Genomic DNA, 14,280 nt, shown 5'->3' with positions numbered 1-14,280 from the left:
AGCATAGCAAAAGGATCCCAGATTTCCACCAATGCTGGTTATGAGCGGAACATTTTCTTCTTCTGGGTGGCGTACATTCTTGACTGCCATCATTTGATCAGAGATAGTTCATCAAAAGATGGTTCACGTGGTCGTCTTGCTTCCTCGATCGATGATAGTGACGATATTGCCACCCTCCAAGGCTCTCAAGCAGTCAACTCGTAGCGTTGAACTCAGCCTTCACTTCACATCCAGCCACCTGGTGGCGAAGGCGAAAGCGCAGACAGCCATGTTGAGAATATGCAGCCACGACAGACCAACTTGAAGGTTGAGGGGGCCGGTTTGCCGGTGATATCAAGGCCCAGCCAGCCTACCTCCTAATAAGCTGGAGGAGGGCTATATAACGGCGCACATGGCCGCCATGACCTGTTGTTGAGCGGGAGGCGCCGGTGCTGAGGTGAATACTCTGCAGACCCACATTAAATGCTATAAATGCTTGGCATATATCACATGATCTCTAAACGACCATCGTAATAAAATCCTGTTCTTCACTTAATTCATAGTTGTGACATATCAGTGCGAACTGACTCACCTTATGCTAGCCTATACAAGGCAAATGGCATGACATTTGTCACCGGCATATTCCTACTTCTTCTACCACGGTCCAGGGCAAATGGATTGAAAAGGAGTGGAAGAAGACTTTTTCATCGTTGCTAACACGAACATACACAATTCACTCGCTGAGTTGTGATCTGGAGAAGAAGAATTCACTCCAACGCTCTGTGAACAGGATAAAACGTAGCAGATGCAACGCGCCGCAAAGGACTGGCGTGAGACTTCCTCCCCGTGCAATTCCCCCCCTGGCTCGCTGGCGGGTGCTTCTACAGCACATTCTGTGAGTCAAATCGATCGATATATCCTCCACTTCCAGCACCTTGCTAGACTTGTACGTCTTTTCCCTCCACCCCAGTGATTGCAGCCTCGAAATTGACAGGAGTCTTTGCAAAATTTCGAGCCGAGACTTTCTTCTCGAACAGATAATCCGTTTCGGCTGTCGTCCGATCTTTGGTCTCCGGCAAGCAAAAATACGAAAACGTGAAGGAGATGATACATCCTCCCAGCCAGAAAAACGCGGTCTTGGCGCCCCAGTTCCACGCATCCTCGTTGAGCTGATACGGCGTCAGGACACCCGCAATGATTGTTGTGATAATGTATGCTCCTCGGGCCAATGCTATGGATTTGCTGCGCAGCATCGCCGAAGGAATCTCGACACAGATGGTATTGGTGAGTGGTCCCACAGAAGCGTAATAGATGAAGGATGATATGACGAGCAGCGAGCCAATTCCCCAGGAGAGGTCTGATTTTGGGTTGTGAGCTTGTGGAATGCCGAGTGCGCCGATCGAAGCCATTATGGTCAGTAGCAGGAATAGACCGGTCATGTAGAGCGTTCGACGGCCTGCTAAGGGGAGCAGAGGCCACTGCAAGTGAACATTGTCATCAGCCACACTTGACCCATCACAGTCATCAGGTCTGGGTTTTACTTACCGAGGTAATACCACCCAGGATTGCGACTGCGAACTGGATAATACTCATGTTGAACGACTGGGTCGTCTGTAGTCCTGCCTTCTGGAAGAAATAGGTGGAAAAGCCTCGCAAAGGGTTGCCATTCAGTGTCTGAACGCAATAGATCATCATGACAATGATGGTTCGACGCAGGTTGGTTCCCTGGAAGCACGTCCGGTAACTGGTGCCAGACTCGATCTCGAGCTCGTGTCGGGTCGTCAATACCATCAGGGCGACATGCTTGTCAAAATCAAATTCGGTGTTTTTGGGAGATACCAATCGCTTGAGATTGGCTTTGGCTTGTGCAGGCTGACCGCGACGTGCATGCCACCAAGGCGATTCCGGTGCAAAATAGGTCAGCGGGATGAGGAGAGTGGGCCACATCCATTGCATGGCAAAGGGGATCCGATAGGACCACTCATCTCCTCTCTTCAGCAGCCCTCGAACGCTGCCGACGGCCAGGAGTTGACCAAGTGCCCAACAGAGGTGAATATAGTTGGTCAAGTATGCCCGAAGACATAAGGGCCCCAATTCCAATGCGTACACCACTGCTGATGCTTGGAAGATGCCGAGCGGGATGCCTTCACTATCGATCAGCAAGACAGATAATATCGCCAACAACACCCATCTCAGACGGAGCGGAGAGCGAACTCACCGAAGACGATCTGGGCAACCAGAAGAACGGGGAGGCTTTTGGCAAAGAACTGAATGAAGATGCAACCAACAATGGCCGTTTGTCCCGCAAGCATCATTTTACGGAAACCATATCGTTCAATCAGATGTCCACCGATGAGGAGTCCCGCAAGTTGACCGATGGAAGCTCCATTGCCGAGACCTGATTGCCACGGGGCGGAGATTTCATACTTCTTGTGACTATTCATGTGACCGAATTGTTCGCGGAAGACGGGCAGAGCGTACAATGTTGGCAGGAGCTTATTGTCAAAGCCCTCCATGATGATGACCGTGGACATTGCGAGACTCCAGAAGACTGCTTTGGGATACAGTTTGATGCCTTGCCAGAAGGTCAACTCGTGTTCTTGGGCGTTGGCTTCCGCAGCATCGGGAAGCCGCTCAGTGTGCTCGACATCGACGTCCGATATCGTCGCTACATCATCTCCTTTGGAAACCATTCTTCTCGCGGGCGACAAGTGAGGTGAAAATGCTGGCTTCCGCGGTATATGGGGATCGATGATTCGGATGCAATAGTGTAGCACGTCGAGTGACTACTCTCACATGTGGCCACATGTGGTGATACTATATCATTGTACTACTCTTCCATTGAGGCGAGGTCGATCTCTCTGCATCCATACCTATTCCAGGTAATTTTGCCGGTGGCATGGCCTCGAACAGGGCTATATTAGCCATTAGCCTGTAGCATCGACGACTCCGAGCACGTGGCACTGGAGAGCAAACCGATGCGAAAGTCTATATCAACCTCCATGCCTGTCTTCCGGTAACATACGTTCTCTACCCCTGCTACGACTTTTTCTCGTACGTAGAGACTCGAGTACTCACTCTTTTTACCAACTTTTCGGCTGACGACTCAGCCAACACATTTACTGCAGACTACTCTACTCCCGGATTTTGAATACGAGCTGGAGAAACGTTACAAGACGGCAAACATGTTCTGCCGTACATGCCTGGAGATGATACAGCTACGGGGTTCAATCCTCGACGGAGTTTTCGAAAGCAGCAAAGGAGAGAAGAACTAATCTCCTCCATCCCTTAGGAAAACACTCAACAGCTTTGGCGAATAACATGTTCCACTCGCTCTTCGAGTCGTTAAGGTAGATCTTAAAGAGAGCCCATGAAAACCACGCGATCTATTGTCGACATATTCCTGCATTTGGACATTCTCATGCGAAAGCACGATGAGAACAAATAATAGGCGGAACATTCCATCCCTTCTCACACAGAAGAGGCATTTTCCTTTGAATCCTCGAGACTGTAGCATATCCATCAAAATATCGCGAAACAGCATCAACGACATCCACCCGTCAGCCCATTGATTAACCATCTTCCAAACAACGAAGCATCACCCGCTACATAGGTCTGCTGCACCAAGTCATATTACTCTCTGTTCTCTCTCTCTCCGCACAACAACGCCAGCATCTCTCCCCTCGAAACCCATCTGTACAATACTCCAAAAAAACAACATGCTAAAATACCAGATAGGTATCATAGTAAAGGCAAGGAATTCAGAAGTCTGAAGTTCCTCCAAGGGAATCCTTGTAAACGCATGTGAAGAGTGGAGGAGTATCCCAGACAGAACCGCGCTGGGGATTTCCGAGAACCAGATCATCGTGTCTCCTATATGTATACGGCGCTTATTATGATTTATTTATTACAGCTGAGCAGCCTGCAGCTAAGCTGACTGCAGCACGTGGGTGAGATGCGGAGAAGAGGTTGGATTCTACCTTACCTAGGTGGGTCTTTATTAGGGAGGTTGTATGTACTTGTATGTATGTACAGATGTAGTTGCTGCTGGGCAGTTTCATCATTCAACACGTCGTTCATGTTGGTGAGTTTATTACAAGGAATGTCCCTTCCGGACTGTTTGAGGCTTTGAGCGGACGGATGTTTTACGCTTCTCTCTGATCATGATGCCGTAGTATGCCCGGTGAGACTATGACAGACGAAGGATATGGCGTTTTAGGCGTGTCATGGACTCTCACTCATGATCTTACTCATGTTGGTTGTATGTGGTGGAGGTGGACAAGGGCGAGGTGGCAGAAGTTTGTTGTTCTGGGGAAAAGGTTTCTGTGTTAAAACTTCTTGTCTACAACAGAGTACTACTTCTTGTATTGTATCGTCTCTCACGATGCCTGCCAATATTCATGAGGCATGTTGGTCGACTTTTGAGTTATTACTGCATAACTGGGGAGAGAAAAATAAAGAGAGAATTTCCCTCGTCAGCTAGGTAGTTGTCAGCGGGGAAAGCATGCGTGTTCCATGCTGACGGGATGAGCAGCAAATCCGGATTTCAGTTGCGAAGCCCTATTCTTACGTTTCGCTGCTCGAACTTCACAGGAGCAAGGCAGGAAGCTACTAAGAGGGTCGCGGTAGAAAGGAGAAACTCTCCCTTTTTTGCTACCAGCTGAATCCAGGGACTGATCATTCTTTGCGGCGCATAAGCTCTGTCCACTCCGAGGGATATACTTCCCATCAGCAGACAACGTGCCCGAATGTTCTTCTTGCACAGCGAAAAAGCCCCAAGTGTGTCTTTCCTACCCAGCCGCCTTGCAGAGGCATGATCGGAGTAAAGTATAGATGGTCGCTATGCGCTCCGAAGCGACCGAGGAAGATCGAAGGTCTTCTCTTTCCAGATAACTTCAGTACTTCGAGAATCCGTCTGAGCAGAGCACTTGTGGAGAACCCCGGTTCTTCCCTTTCCAAGTTATCGAGAGAAGGAGGGCGAGCCAGGCGCTGGCGTAGTTTCTTGTGGCCTGCATGCGGCCATAATCTCGCAGCATCTGGTCATGCTTCAAACGAGTGCAGGGACTTGACCAGTATGACAGCATTCGAAGATTTCGAGCATTCCATAGAAAGCAGATTCGTGCTTTTTTGTGTAGTTGGACTGCTCTAGCATACAGCGATAGAAAGGAGTGCTTCCGGGGATGCGTACGATCAGCGTGGGAAGTGCTATTGTCAGGCTATTAGGCACAAGCCGAGATATTACTGCTGCAAATAAGGCGAGCTAATTGTTGGTCTATCGCTACCGTCTTTCCAGCTGAGGCCATATTGGAGGCGAGGGACTGTTCATGCTTGTAAGAGGTCGATTCGGGAAAAGTAGAGCGGATTGACATATTTCAATGCCTTAGTCAATATGATGAATATGTCAACGCCATCAATATATGCACGCCGATGAGCAGCTCGTTGGTGAAAGGGAGCATGGTCACTCACGCAGAGTGCTCTGCTTGGTGATACGATTGAGCAGATATGGGTTTGTTGCCATGGTACAGGTATCTCCCAACGGTGATCAGTTCGGCAGCAAACGGCTGCAGTCCAACGCAACGTCGATACGCTCGGATAAGCGTATATCCCCAGGTCATCATATGGTGCGAATGAGTACGATATGTACAGGTCGTGCGGCAAGACTATGGAGAGAGAAATAAATAGAAAAGGGCTGAGACAAGGAACGAAGCCAAAGTACATATTGCTTGGCGTTGCGTCAGATGAATGTCCCGACCTTCCGTGCCTGATGCAAGCTCCAGCTGGACTACATACACCAACCACACCGCATCCACCCTTGAGAACCCACTCCCAATCCGTCTCCTCCCACCACAATGCCCGAAAAACGAATTGAACAATGGGAAATCGACCGCTACTGGGAGATCTTCGCCTCCCTCTCCGGCGGCTCATCTCACCTCGACGGCACCCAGGCCGCGTCAGTGCTCAAGAACTCGCAACTCCCCGAACAGAAACTCGAGCGCATCTGGGACCTGGCAGATGTCGACAATGATGGCAGGCTGGACTTTGAGGAGTTTTGCGTGGCGATGCGCTTGATATATGATATTATGAATGGGGAATACATGGACGTGCCGCAAACATTGCCCGACTGGCTGGTCCCAGAAAGCAAGGCGCATCTCGTGCAAGCCACACGAGCTGTCCGGACAGGAGGTGAGAGCTGGGAGCGGCCGGACTATGATGATGAGGGCAATGAGGGGCTCAAGGACGGGTTTGACTGGTATATGCCACCGAACGAGAGGAGCAAGTACGAAGATATATACACCTCCAGCCGGGATACGCGCTCGGGTCTGATACGCTTCGAGTCGTTGGGCGAGCTGTACGAAAGCTTGGATGTGCCCGATACAGATGTTCGAAGTGCTTGGAATCTGGTCAATCCGAAAAGTGAGGAAGGGATCAACAAAGACGCTTGTCTGGCATTTCTGCACATCTTGAACAACCGGCACGAAGGCTACAGAATACCGCGATCGGTACCTCCTTCTCTGCGAGCGACATTCGAGCAGGGGAGAATAGAGTATAACATTGATCGCGTACAATCTGCTGCGGACCGGTGGGGAACGAATAAGCGCGATGACACTTTGACGGGCAAGAAAGCCAAGTTTGGAGACACCTATCTGTCGAGACTGGGTGTGGGAGACCGCAAACCGAAGGGCACAGATTTTGGAAACACGCCAAGGGATGCAGACTGGGAGGAAGTGCGGCTCAAGAAGCAGCTCAAAGAGCTCGAAGAGAAGATGGCGCGCGTGGAAGAGCAAGCACAAAAGCGGCGATCCCGAGGTGGGCGGCGGGAAGACTCCAAGCCGGCGCTCGTGAAGAGGGAGTTGGAGCAACTGTTGGACTACAAGAGAAGGGAGCTGCGCGATCTCGAGAATGGCGAGGGCAAGGCGAAGACAGGGCAGAGTCTGAAGTCGTTTAATGATGAAATCGCCATGGTGAAGGAGCAAGTCGATGGTCTGGAGGCTCATCTTCGGAAACGGGAGCAGGTACTGCAGGATCTGAAGGGTCAGATTGAAGCGGAGAAGGCTAGCGCGCGATAGATGAGGCTCATGAGAGAGAGGGAGAGGAGAGAGGGAGAGGGATGTGGCAGTCAGGAGGTGGAGGCAATTGTGCACTGTACAGATCATACCCAGCCTACCTACTTGAGGTTACTACCATCTCGAGGCATGCCATGTACAATGCCAGTATTCTTAGGTAACCAAGAGTCCAAGCTCGAACGGCTTGCCCTGCTGCATGCAGCTCTTCCAGTTACCTGTACCTGAACACGTACTCGACTATACCCCCTTTCCGGGACTCCCTAATTCACAGGTGATCAGCAGAGTTCCCACACCACACCTCCTGATTACGAAATTTGCGGAAAGAGGACGTACTGTAGGTATGTAGGTATGTAACAGGTAGGTACATGTACGTACATACTATCTATGTACATACAAAACGGATCTCGGTTCCGCTTCACCTCACAACCTTCCCACGTCGTACCTAGGTGGTACACACGGCACGTATCCGAAGAACTTCCACTAGCTGGCGATCTTGTCGACATGGGTTTTTGTGTCGGCCGATCATTCATTCTTCATTGCCATCCACAGTACAGCACAGTACTCCAATGCTCGTCCCTGTCTCGTCATCGACCCGTAACCCAAAAGGGGGTATTCTGGCTGATTTTGTTTTCGAGATGATCGAGGAAAAAAAGGGTGGATTGAAAGTGGTATATGTAGTTGCTTATCGTGTTGAGAATATCATCGGATGTATGACTCCAGGTCTGGAGTTCGTGGGCGTGGCTGCGCCCTATTTTCCTTGGGCAGTATAGTAGCCATTCCAGTCGAGCCTCGCCAGTAGTATGCGCACCATATCCAGATCTTCGGCATCTACAGCAGAGACCGTCTTGGGGGGCTTTTCTACTGCATCCGCGAGGAGCTTGAGAAAGTGTGATAGTTTGGCGTGGAAGTTCTGAAGGTCGTCCGCTCTTACCAGAGCCGTGCCCTCAGACTGCATAGTCGTTGCACACTGGAGAATGCTGATGAGGACATCCTCCACTCCAGCGCGAAGTTTTTCCTGTTTCCTCTTCAGGAACAATCGCGTGCGTATTCGATCCAGGCAGGACTCATGCAGTTGCCGCAGACTTTCCACCCCGATTGTGGCTCGCGAACCAAATTCGCTCCTCTCGTCCTCGGCACTCAGATCTTGCTCCAGTGAGTGCAGAGCGGCATTGAACGTCTGCCATGGAGCGTTGATGCCAATGCTCATGACGTGTCCCACCAGCACAACGATGAAGTCTCGAGCGCGCTGGGCGAAGGCGAGGGTGGAACAAGGTGCTGATTCACAGCGACTACCCGGCACTGTCCTCGGGAAGGACGCAGTGACGTGCAGCAATCGAAGCAGCTTCAATAGGTAACGAAAGACGCCATCGTACTGTGAGAGCGAGGAAGGTGTGATGACAGCATCCAGAGGAGCATGTGTGGTATAATCAATCTTCAGGAAATCGAGAGCATGAATCGAATGCGGGTCGAGGACGCGCTCGATTTCTTCCTCTGGCAGCTCTCGTATAGCGAAGCTGAGATGTGATTGCCGAACAGTAGGATCTGTCTGAGGGCTGGCTCCATGGTTGGTGTCCTCCGCCAATAGCCCCATCAGTGTCAATTGAAGCTCAGATGAAGCAGGAGGCCACCTTTGGTCTTTAGTGGCTCCTACTCGCAACCCCATCTCATCAGCTGTAGGCACTACACCACGTTTGCGCTCAGCCGATTGTATCTCTTTGTCAAACAAGGCCCTAGACAGACGAGCTACGAATGTTCCATTGCCCAAAAGTTGAAAAGACCTTTGACGTTCTAGGTGTAGACGCAGATCATGCTTTCGTAGAAGCTGTCGCACAAGTACACCGTTCACCAGTTTATGCTGCACGCGCACGAGTGGTCTCAGATTTGCGATGGGCGAGTATTCCACAGATCTCCCTAACGCCTGCAGTGTAGTCGGTTCGTCCTCCGTAGTCAGGGCATGCATCGCGTCGTGGCGGAGTCTATCAGACTCCCCTGGATCCGAAGATCTAGGATCAAGAGACATCTGAGTCACCAGTCCTGCAATGTGATCACCCTGGAATGGGTCACTGAACCAAGTGCCATCGAGCGATGAGTTGACAGTGGCCGTTGGAGCGGCTTGTATAGAGCTGGTCCCGAGTATGGTTCGAGTCATCTGTAGCTCATACTGCTTCGCGACCTCATGCGCACGCGCAATATCAACACTGAGATCAGCGAAACGTGTCGCCGCGCTAGTTTTGTCGTGCGTCACTAATGGGTGGTTAGGAGACTGCTCGCGTAGAACGGCAACAGCATGCTTCGTTGCCCGCACAAGATGGTCGTCGTTCACATCGAGGAATGCATGCTCATCAGCTGATATTCCAGGTGCGGTCTCGAGAGTTTGCCTTTCTCCCGTAGCTCGTAGCCCGAGATCAGCAGACAACATCTCCAGCCAGGGCATGGAGACTCGAGCCAAGAGTGTCTGAAGAATCACACAGAAGCGTGTTTCACTCTCAGCTAGCTCATAGACAAGATCGGAAAGTCCTGCGATGATGGTCTCGTCAGTGCGCAAAGTCATCGTTCTATCGCATATCGTGATCAGGAGCTTCAACAAATTTCCAGGTTGTGCCACCAGCTGCAGTAGTTGCAATGGGGATTTGACAGCACCAAGACATCCCGAAATCCTCTCTTCCACGGTGTCCACGACACGTGCCACACACGAGCGAAGCGCCATCGCTGCCGGACAGGTTTTCGAAGCGCGGGACGAATCTACAAAGCTCCGAAGTCGCATGGTCATGCTGCCCACATGTGCCACTTCCTCGACGAGGCTACTTGAGCACAACAGGCTTGTGCCTGTGATGGTCGCACCTTCGAGTGTTATCTTGAACTTGCCCTCGGAGCTGTCCCACTCAAACAGGCTCGATGAGCGTCCAAGAGCCAGAGAGCCTAAGGCCTTGAGAGTAAACTCGTGCGGCAGAACACCTATGTCCATGCCTGTGCTCTTCTCCATACTTCTGAGAGCGGCATCGAACACCAGAGGCCCTTCCTCCGAGAGGTATCTCGTCCGCTCCGCACCATCCTCATATAACCCCGTGAACTTTTCCCATGAGCAGAGTGCTGGAGTGCATGCTTCTGTGCTCTGATCGAAATGTACATCCCAGCAATCGGCATCGGCGGACTGTGATGGGGGCGGCCTCTCTACATGATTGTCATTTTCATTCACCGGCGGCGGCTCAAGCGCAGTGTAGTGGTCGTCTATCTCGGGCAGGTCCACGCAGAGGTCGAAGTGGCCGGAGTCGTCCTTCAGCGGCTCCAGAGTGCCCAAGTGGGACTCCAAGGCCCCGAAGATGCTGTTCTCTGTGCTCTGGTTGAAGAAGACGGACTCTCGCCACAGATCCTCGCCGACCTCGAAGGGCATACCGCGCGACATGGGGTCGTCCATGGGTGCGGCAGCAGAATCGCTATGTTGTCGTGGAGTGGTGGCATCCTCCGGGAAGGCAGAGATGGAAGTTCGCGATTATTTTGTGGTGTTCCACTTCCCGTCGAGAGTCGCGAAACACACACGTCGACGCGGCTATAAGCGAGAGGCTAAGAACCCTGCCAAGGTCTGGCGAGTAGCACCCAGTTGGAAGCTTTGCACGAGAGAAAGAATCTCTGCATCACGAAACAAACGCTCTATCGGATCTCGGATGAACTGATACAATGACATGGCGCTATGGAAGGTATGACAACTGCTCGTGCTTTTGGATGTTCCATCTCCCACAACTCAAGCTCGTCCTCTCGCCCGTCACTTGTGCTAACAGTAGAACTACAGGGCCAAACCTGCCGCGAGCAGCCCAAGACCAAGCACGCTACCCATGGCCGTGGCCGCAGCAGCCCCAGCACTCGACGTCGACGATGGCATGTCCGAGTGTCCGGCGGGATGTTCTTCGGTAGAGGTGGAAGAAGCGTTGTCGGATGGCGCGACACTGGCGCTGGTCATGTCGGTCCATGTGGCCTCGAAGCCAGAGGTCTGATTCGTGCAAAACTCGCTGTTGACAGTGTTGTTGCTGCCGGAGACGAAGTTGACAGGAGCACACTGGAGAGGATTAGCACCGCATGACCCTCCCTCGCTGCCCCATCCTGCGACTTACCTGGTATAGAGTGCCATCCGCGGAGTAGTCGATGACCTGGATGATACCGTTCTGTCCCGCAAACTCTGCAGGAGCGCGGAGGTAGGTCAAGCAGAATGATCCAATGCCTGTAGAGTTGATGACGGGGACGATCTCAGTCCAGTTGTATGGCTCCTGGGTGTTGGTGGTTGCAAAGAAAGCCCATGATGCTGCAGGATGGGATGAGAAGATGGCCACTGGAAAGCGATCGACCGTGATCTCCTGGCTGTCATCCGTGACCGTGACGCCAACACCTCCGCAGGGCGCCATTGGCTGGTTGTCATCGTCGAAACCAGCGGTGGCCGGCCAGTTCAGCGTGAAGTGAGCCGATGTAAGTGTGGCGGCAACAAGGCCGAAGAGTAGTGAGCGAACCATGGTGAAGAGAGGCTTGTTGCGGAAGATGCGGCGATGGTGAAAGGCGTGAGGCGTGAGAAACGAGAGTGAGCAGTGAGATCTGGGGCAGGCTTGCTGATACCTTACTTCTTTAGCAGGAACTTCGTGGAACTTTGTATGATTCCAGGGTAAGCAGACCTTCCAGATTCCCCACGTGGAATACCACTCACATCACTGTATCCCGTGCTTCACCGCACCGGCAACGACCAATAAGAACCATGTTCATTGGCTGTTTTACCCATTTCCCCCAAGCCTAGAACCATGCCTAGCCTCGTCTCCGATGCTTGGCAGCACAAGATGTGCACATTAGGTAAGGACTGAGCAAGTTAATGCAGCCACCTCGGACGGAGGCTCTTCTTGGAAGACAAAACTGCCTCGAACGCACTCATCGCACTCGTATCACGCGTCGTCTGCTGCTGTACTGTTGATTGCACCAAGACCACGCAATATTGCTGCTGCCCTGCGCCCACTGTCGCACAAGGTACTATCACAGGCTTCACAGCGAGCATCGGCCAGGACCAGAGTCCCCTACGAACCCAATTTCCCGATACCTTGCCAGGATTTCCAGAAACCCGCTGACCAAGCACAGGTATCCTTGCTCGCCGTCTCTCACTCTCTCTCTCTCTCTCTCTCTCTCTCTCTCTCTGTCCAGGTCTAGGACTCTAGGACTCCTGCATTATATTTGGGTGAAAGTGAAACTTATCGGAGAGCAGAGCAGAGCACAAGCCAGTACATCTTGATCGCATCTATACTACCTGGTACTGTTGGGACGTGAGCGGATCTGCTATCGCCATCATGTCTATGAGCGGGATGAGCCACGGCAGCCATGATATGAGCGGAATGACCATGAGCGGCGGCATCTTCACGCCCTCGGACAAGACCTATGCTCGAGCATTCTGGTACGGGGTCGCAGGATGCGTAGGACTGCTGACGCTGACCAAGGTGGTTTCCATATTGCAAGCCAGACAGCGACTCAAACAGCACCGACGGAATCCCGACAATGTCGTTCCTTCGCGACCGACAGGAGCGATCTCACAGACATATGCGACGACGACAGCTCTCGCTCGGGAAATGTTATATCCGCAGCCATTCTATTTTACGGGCCGAATCAGCAAGTACTTCACGCCGCTGCCGCTTGGTCGATGGCTACTGTTGATCTTTTACTGGATCGTCATACTGTGTTTTCTATGGCAGGACACGATCTTGCGAAAAGGAGACCCCATGTACGCCTATAAATGGGAAAAGGTTGGATTCAGAGCGGCCTGGGTCTCGGTGACCCAAGTACCCTTTGTATATTTGCTCTCGTGCAAATTCAACCCGATCAGTATCCTCACCGGCATCTCCTACGAGCGCTTCAACTGGCTGCACAGATGGGCGGCAAGGACCATGTGGCTGAGTGCAATCGTGCACTGGTCCTTCTTCTACACGGAATGGAGTCTTGCCAATATTGTCACCATGCAGATGAACATGATGCCTATGGTGAAGTACGGCTTCGGAGCATGGGGTCTGGTTACCTGGATGTTGCTGTCTGGGTTTGGCTTCTTCCGCGATCTCTGCTATGAGCTCTTCGTTTTGCAGCATATTGCAGCAGCTGGTACGCTGTTGTGGCTGCTGTTCGTCCACGTGCCATCGTACGCACAGTACAACATATGGATATCGGTCGCATTCGTGGCATTCGACTGGGGTGTGAGGATCATATGGGGCATTGCGCGAAACATGCATCTGCTCGCGCGATCGGATAGCAGGATAGCAGGCTACGACACCCATCTCGAAGCCCTTCCTGGCGATGTTGCACGCCTGACAATCGAGAACGTGGACTTTACGTGGCAAGCGGGACAGCATATCTATCTCTACATGCCTGGGCTGCGCCCTCTCGAGTTCCATCCTTTCACCATCTCGAGCACGTCTGGAAACGGGCAACTGAGCATGATCATTCAAGCCCGGTCAGGCTTCTCCAGAAGTCTGCACAAGTCTGCGGCCAAAGGTGTCCAAAGGTCTTGGAGGCGTCGAGCCTTCATCAGCGGTCCTTGGGGCACACCGCCCAATGTATCACACTATGAGACCGCAGTCTTTATCGCGTGCTCCACCGGCGCGACATTTATCGTGCCTTTACTACAAGATGTACTTCGGCGCGAAAGCTGCCTACGACACGTCACACTTCACTGGATCATTCGGTCCGAACAACATCTGGTGTGGTTCGAAGAGCAACTTCGGGCCATCTTGGAGCAAGTGTTGGAAAGAAGGACTCGCATACAAATCGTTGTACACGTCACCCAGTCCACGCGTATGACTGCTGCTGCTTCTTCTTCTTCTCAGAAGGCACGGAGCAGTACTACGGTGAGAGAAGCAGGATCGTCATCATCAGAAGGCAACAGTCTATCCAGTGTGCCTTCAGTCGAGAAAGACGAAAAATCGCCTCTGACGCCGCGTATCGCAACGCGACATAGCCCCTCGACGTCGTTAATTATCGTCCCCAGCCGGCCGACAGTAGAAAGCATGATCAGACCAGCAGTGGAGGGCGCACGTGGCGAAACAGCAGTGATTGTCTGCGGAGGCGTATCCATCACAGCCGAAAGCCGAACATTCGTGGCTTCTCTCTCGGACGAACGAGCAGTACATAAGGGCACAGGCGCACAGGGCATATACTTGTTCACCGAGACCTACGGGTGGTGAAGATGAAGATAATGATTGATGATGATTTTCTCTTTTTTTTTCTAGAT

The 14,280-nt window shown here is 52.1% G+C and overlaps 5 protein-coding genes across 5 annotated transcripts; 2 read left to right on the top strand and 3 right to left on the bottom strand.

Moving 5' to 3' along the window:
• Window positions 1–917: 917 nt before the first annotated feature.
• SEPMUDRAFT_59673 (maltose permease) lies at window positions 918–3,346 on the bottom strand (the record flags this gene model as incomplete). The annotated part of the gene is made up of 3 exons (XM_016909501.1): window positions 2,198–3,346; window positions 1,525–2,123; window positions 918–1,457 (listed from the first exon to the last, which is right to left on the bottom strand). Exons 1-3 carry the CDS (start codon window positions 2,670–2,672, stop codon window positions 918–920), a joined length of 1,614 nt encoding a protein of 537 aa, XP_016763282.1. The 5' UTR covers window positions 2,673–3,346.
• A 2,459-nt stretch (window positions 3,347–5,805) lies between these two features.
• Window positions 5,806–7,127, top strand: SEPMUDRAFT_154050 (EF-hand). Its single transcript, XM_016907542.1, has one exon. It carries the CDS (start codon window positions 5,829–5,831, stop codon window positions 7,044–7,046), a length of 1,218 nt encoding a protein of 405 aa, XP_016763281.1. The 5' UTR covers window positions 5,806–5,828; the 3' UTR covers window positions 7,047–7,127.
• A 319-nt stretch (window positions 7,128–7,446) lies between these two features.
• Window positions 7,447–10,008, bottom strand: SEPMUDRAFT_59669 (uncharacterized protein; the record flags this gene model as incomplete). Its single annotated transcript, XM_016909500.1, has 1 exon — window positions 7,447–10,008. One exon carries the CDS (start codon window positions 10,006–10,008, stop codon window positions 7,792–7,794), a length of 2,217 nt encoding a protein of 738 aa, XP_016763280.1. The 3' UTR covers window positions 7,447–7,791.
• Window positions 10,009–10,700: 692 nt separating this feature from the next.
• On the bottom strand, window positions 10,701–11,574 carry SEPMUDRAFT_147117 (uncharacterized protein). Its single transcript, XM_016904092.1, has 2 exons — window positions 11,150–11,574; window positions 10,701–11,094 (listed from the first exon to the last, which is right to left on the bottom strand). The coding sequence occupies exons 1-2, from the start codon at window positions 11,540–11,542 to the stop codon at window positions 10,825–10,827; spliced, it is 663 nt and encodes a 220-aa protein (XP_016763279.1). The 5' UTR covers window positions 11,543–11,574; the 3' UTR covers window positions 10,701–10,824.
• SEPMUDRAFT_161395 (Ferric_reduct-domain-containing protein) lies at window positions 11,541–14,233 on the top strand (the record flags this gene model as incomplete). Its single annotated transcript, XM_016907933.1, has 2 exons — window positions 11,541–11,560; window positions 12,385–14,233. 2 exons carry the CDS (start codon window positions 11,541–11,543, stop codon window positions 14,231–14,233), a joined length of 1,869 nt encoding a protein of 622 aa, XP_016763278.1.
• Between the last annotated feature and the right edge of the window lie 47 nt (window positions 14,234–14,280).

Source organism: Sphaerulina musiva (assembly GCF_000320565.1).
Source record: "Sphaerulina musiva SO2202 unplaced genomic scaffold SEPMUscaffold_2, whole genome shotgun sequence".
NCBI lineage: Eukaryota > Fungi > Ascomycota > Dothideomycetes > Mycosphaerellales > Mycosphaerellaceae > Sphaerulina > Sphaerulina musiva.
The sequence above is the reverse complement of the archived record's forward strand: the minus strand, read 5'-3'. Positions and strand labels throughout refer to the sequence as shown.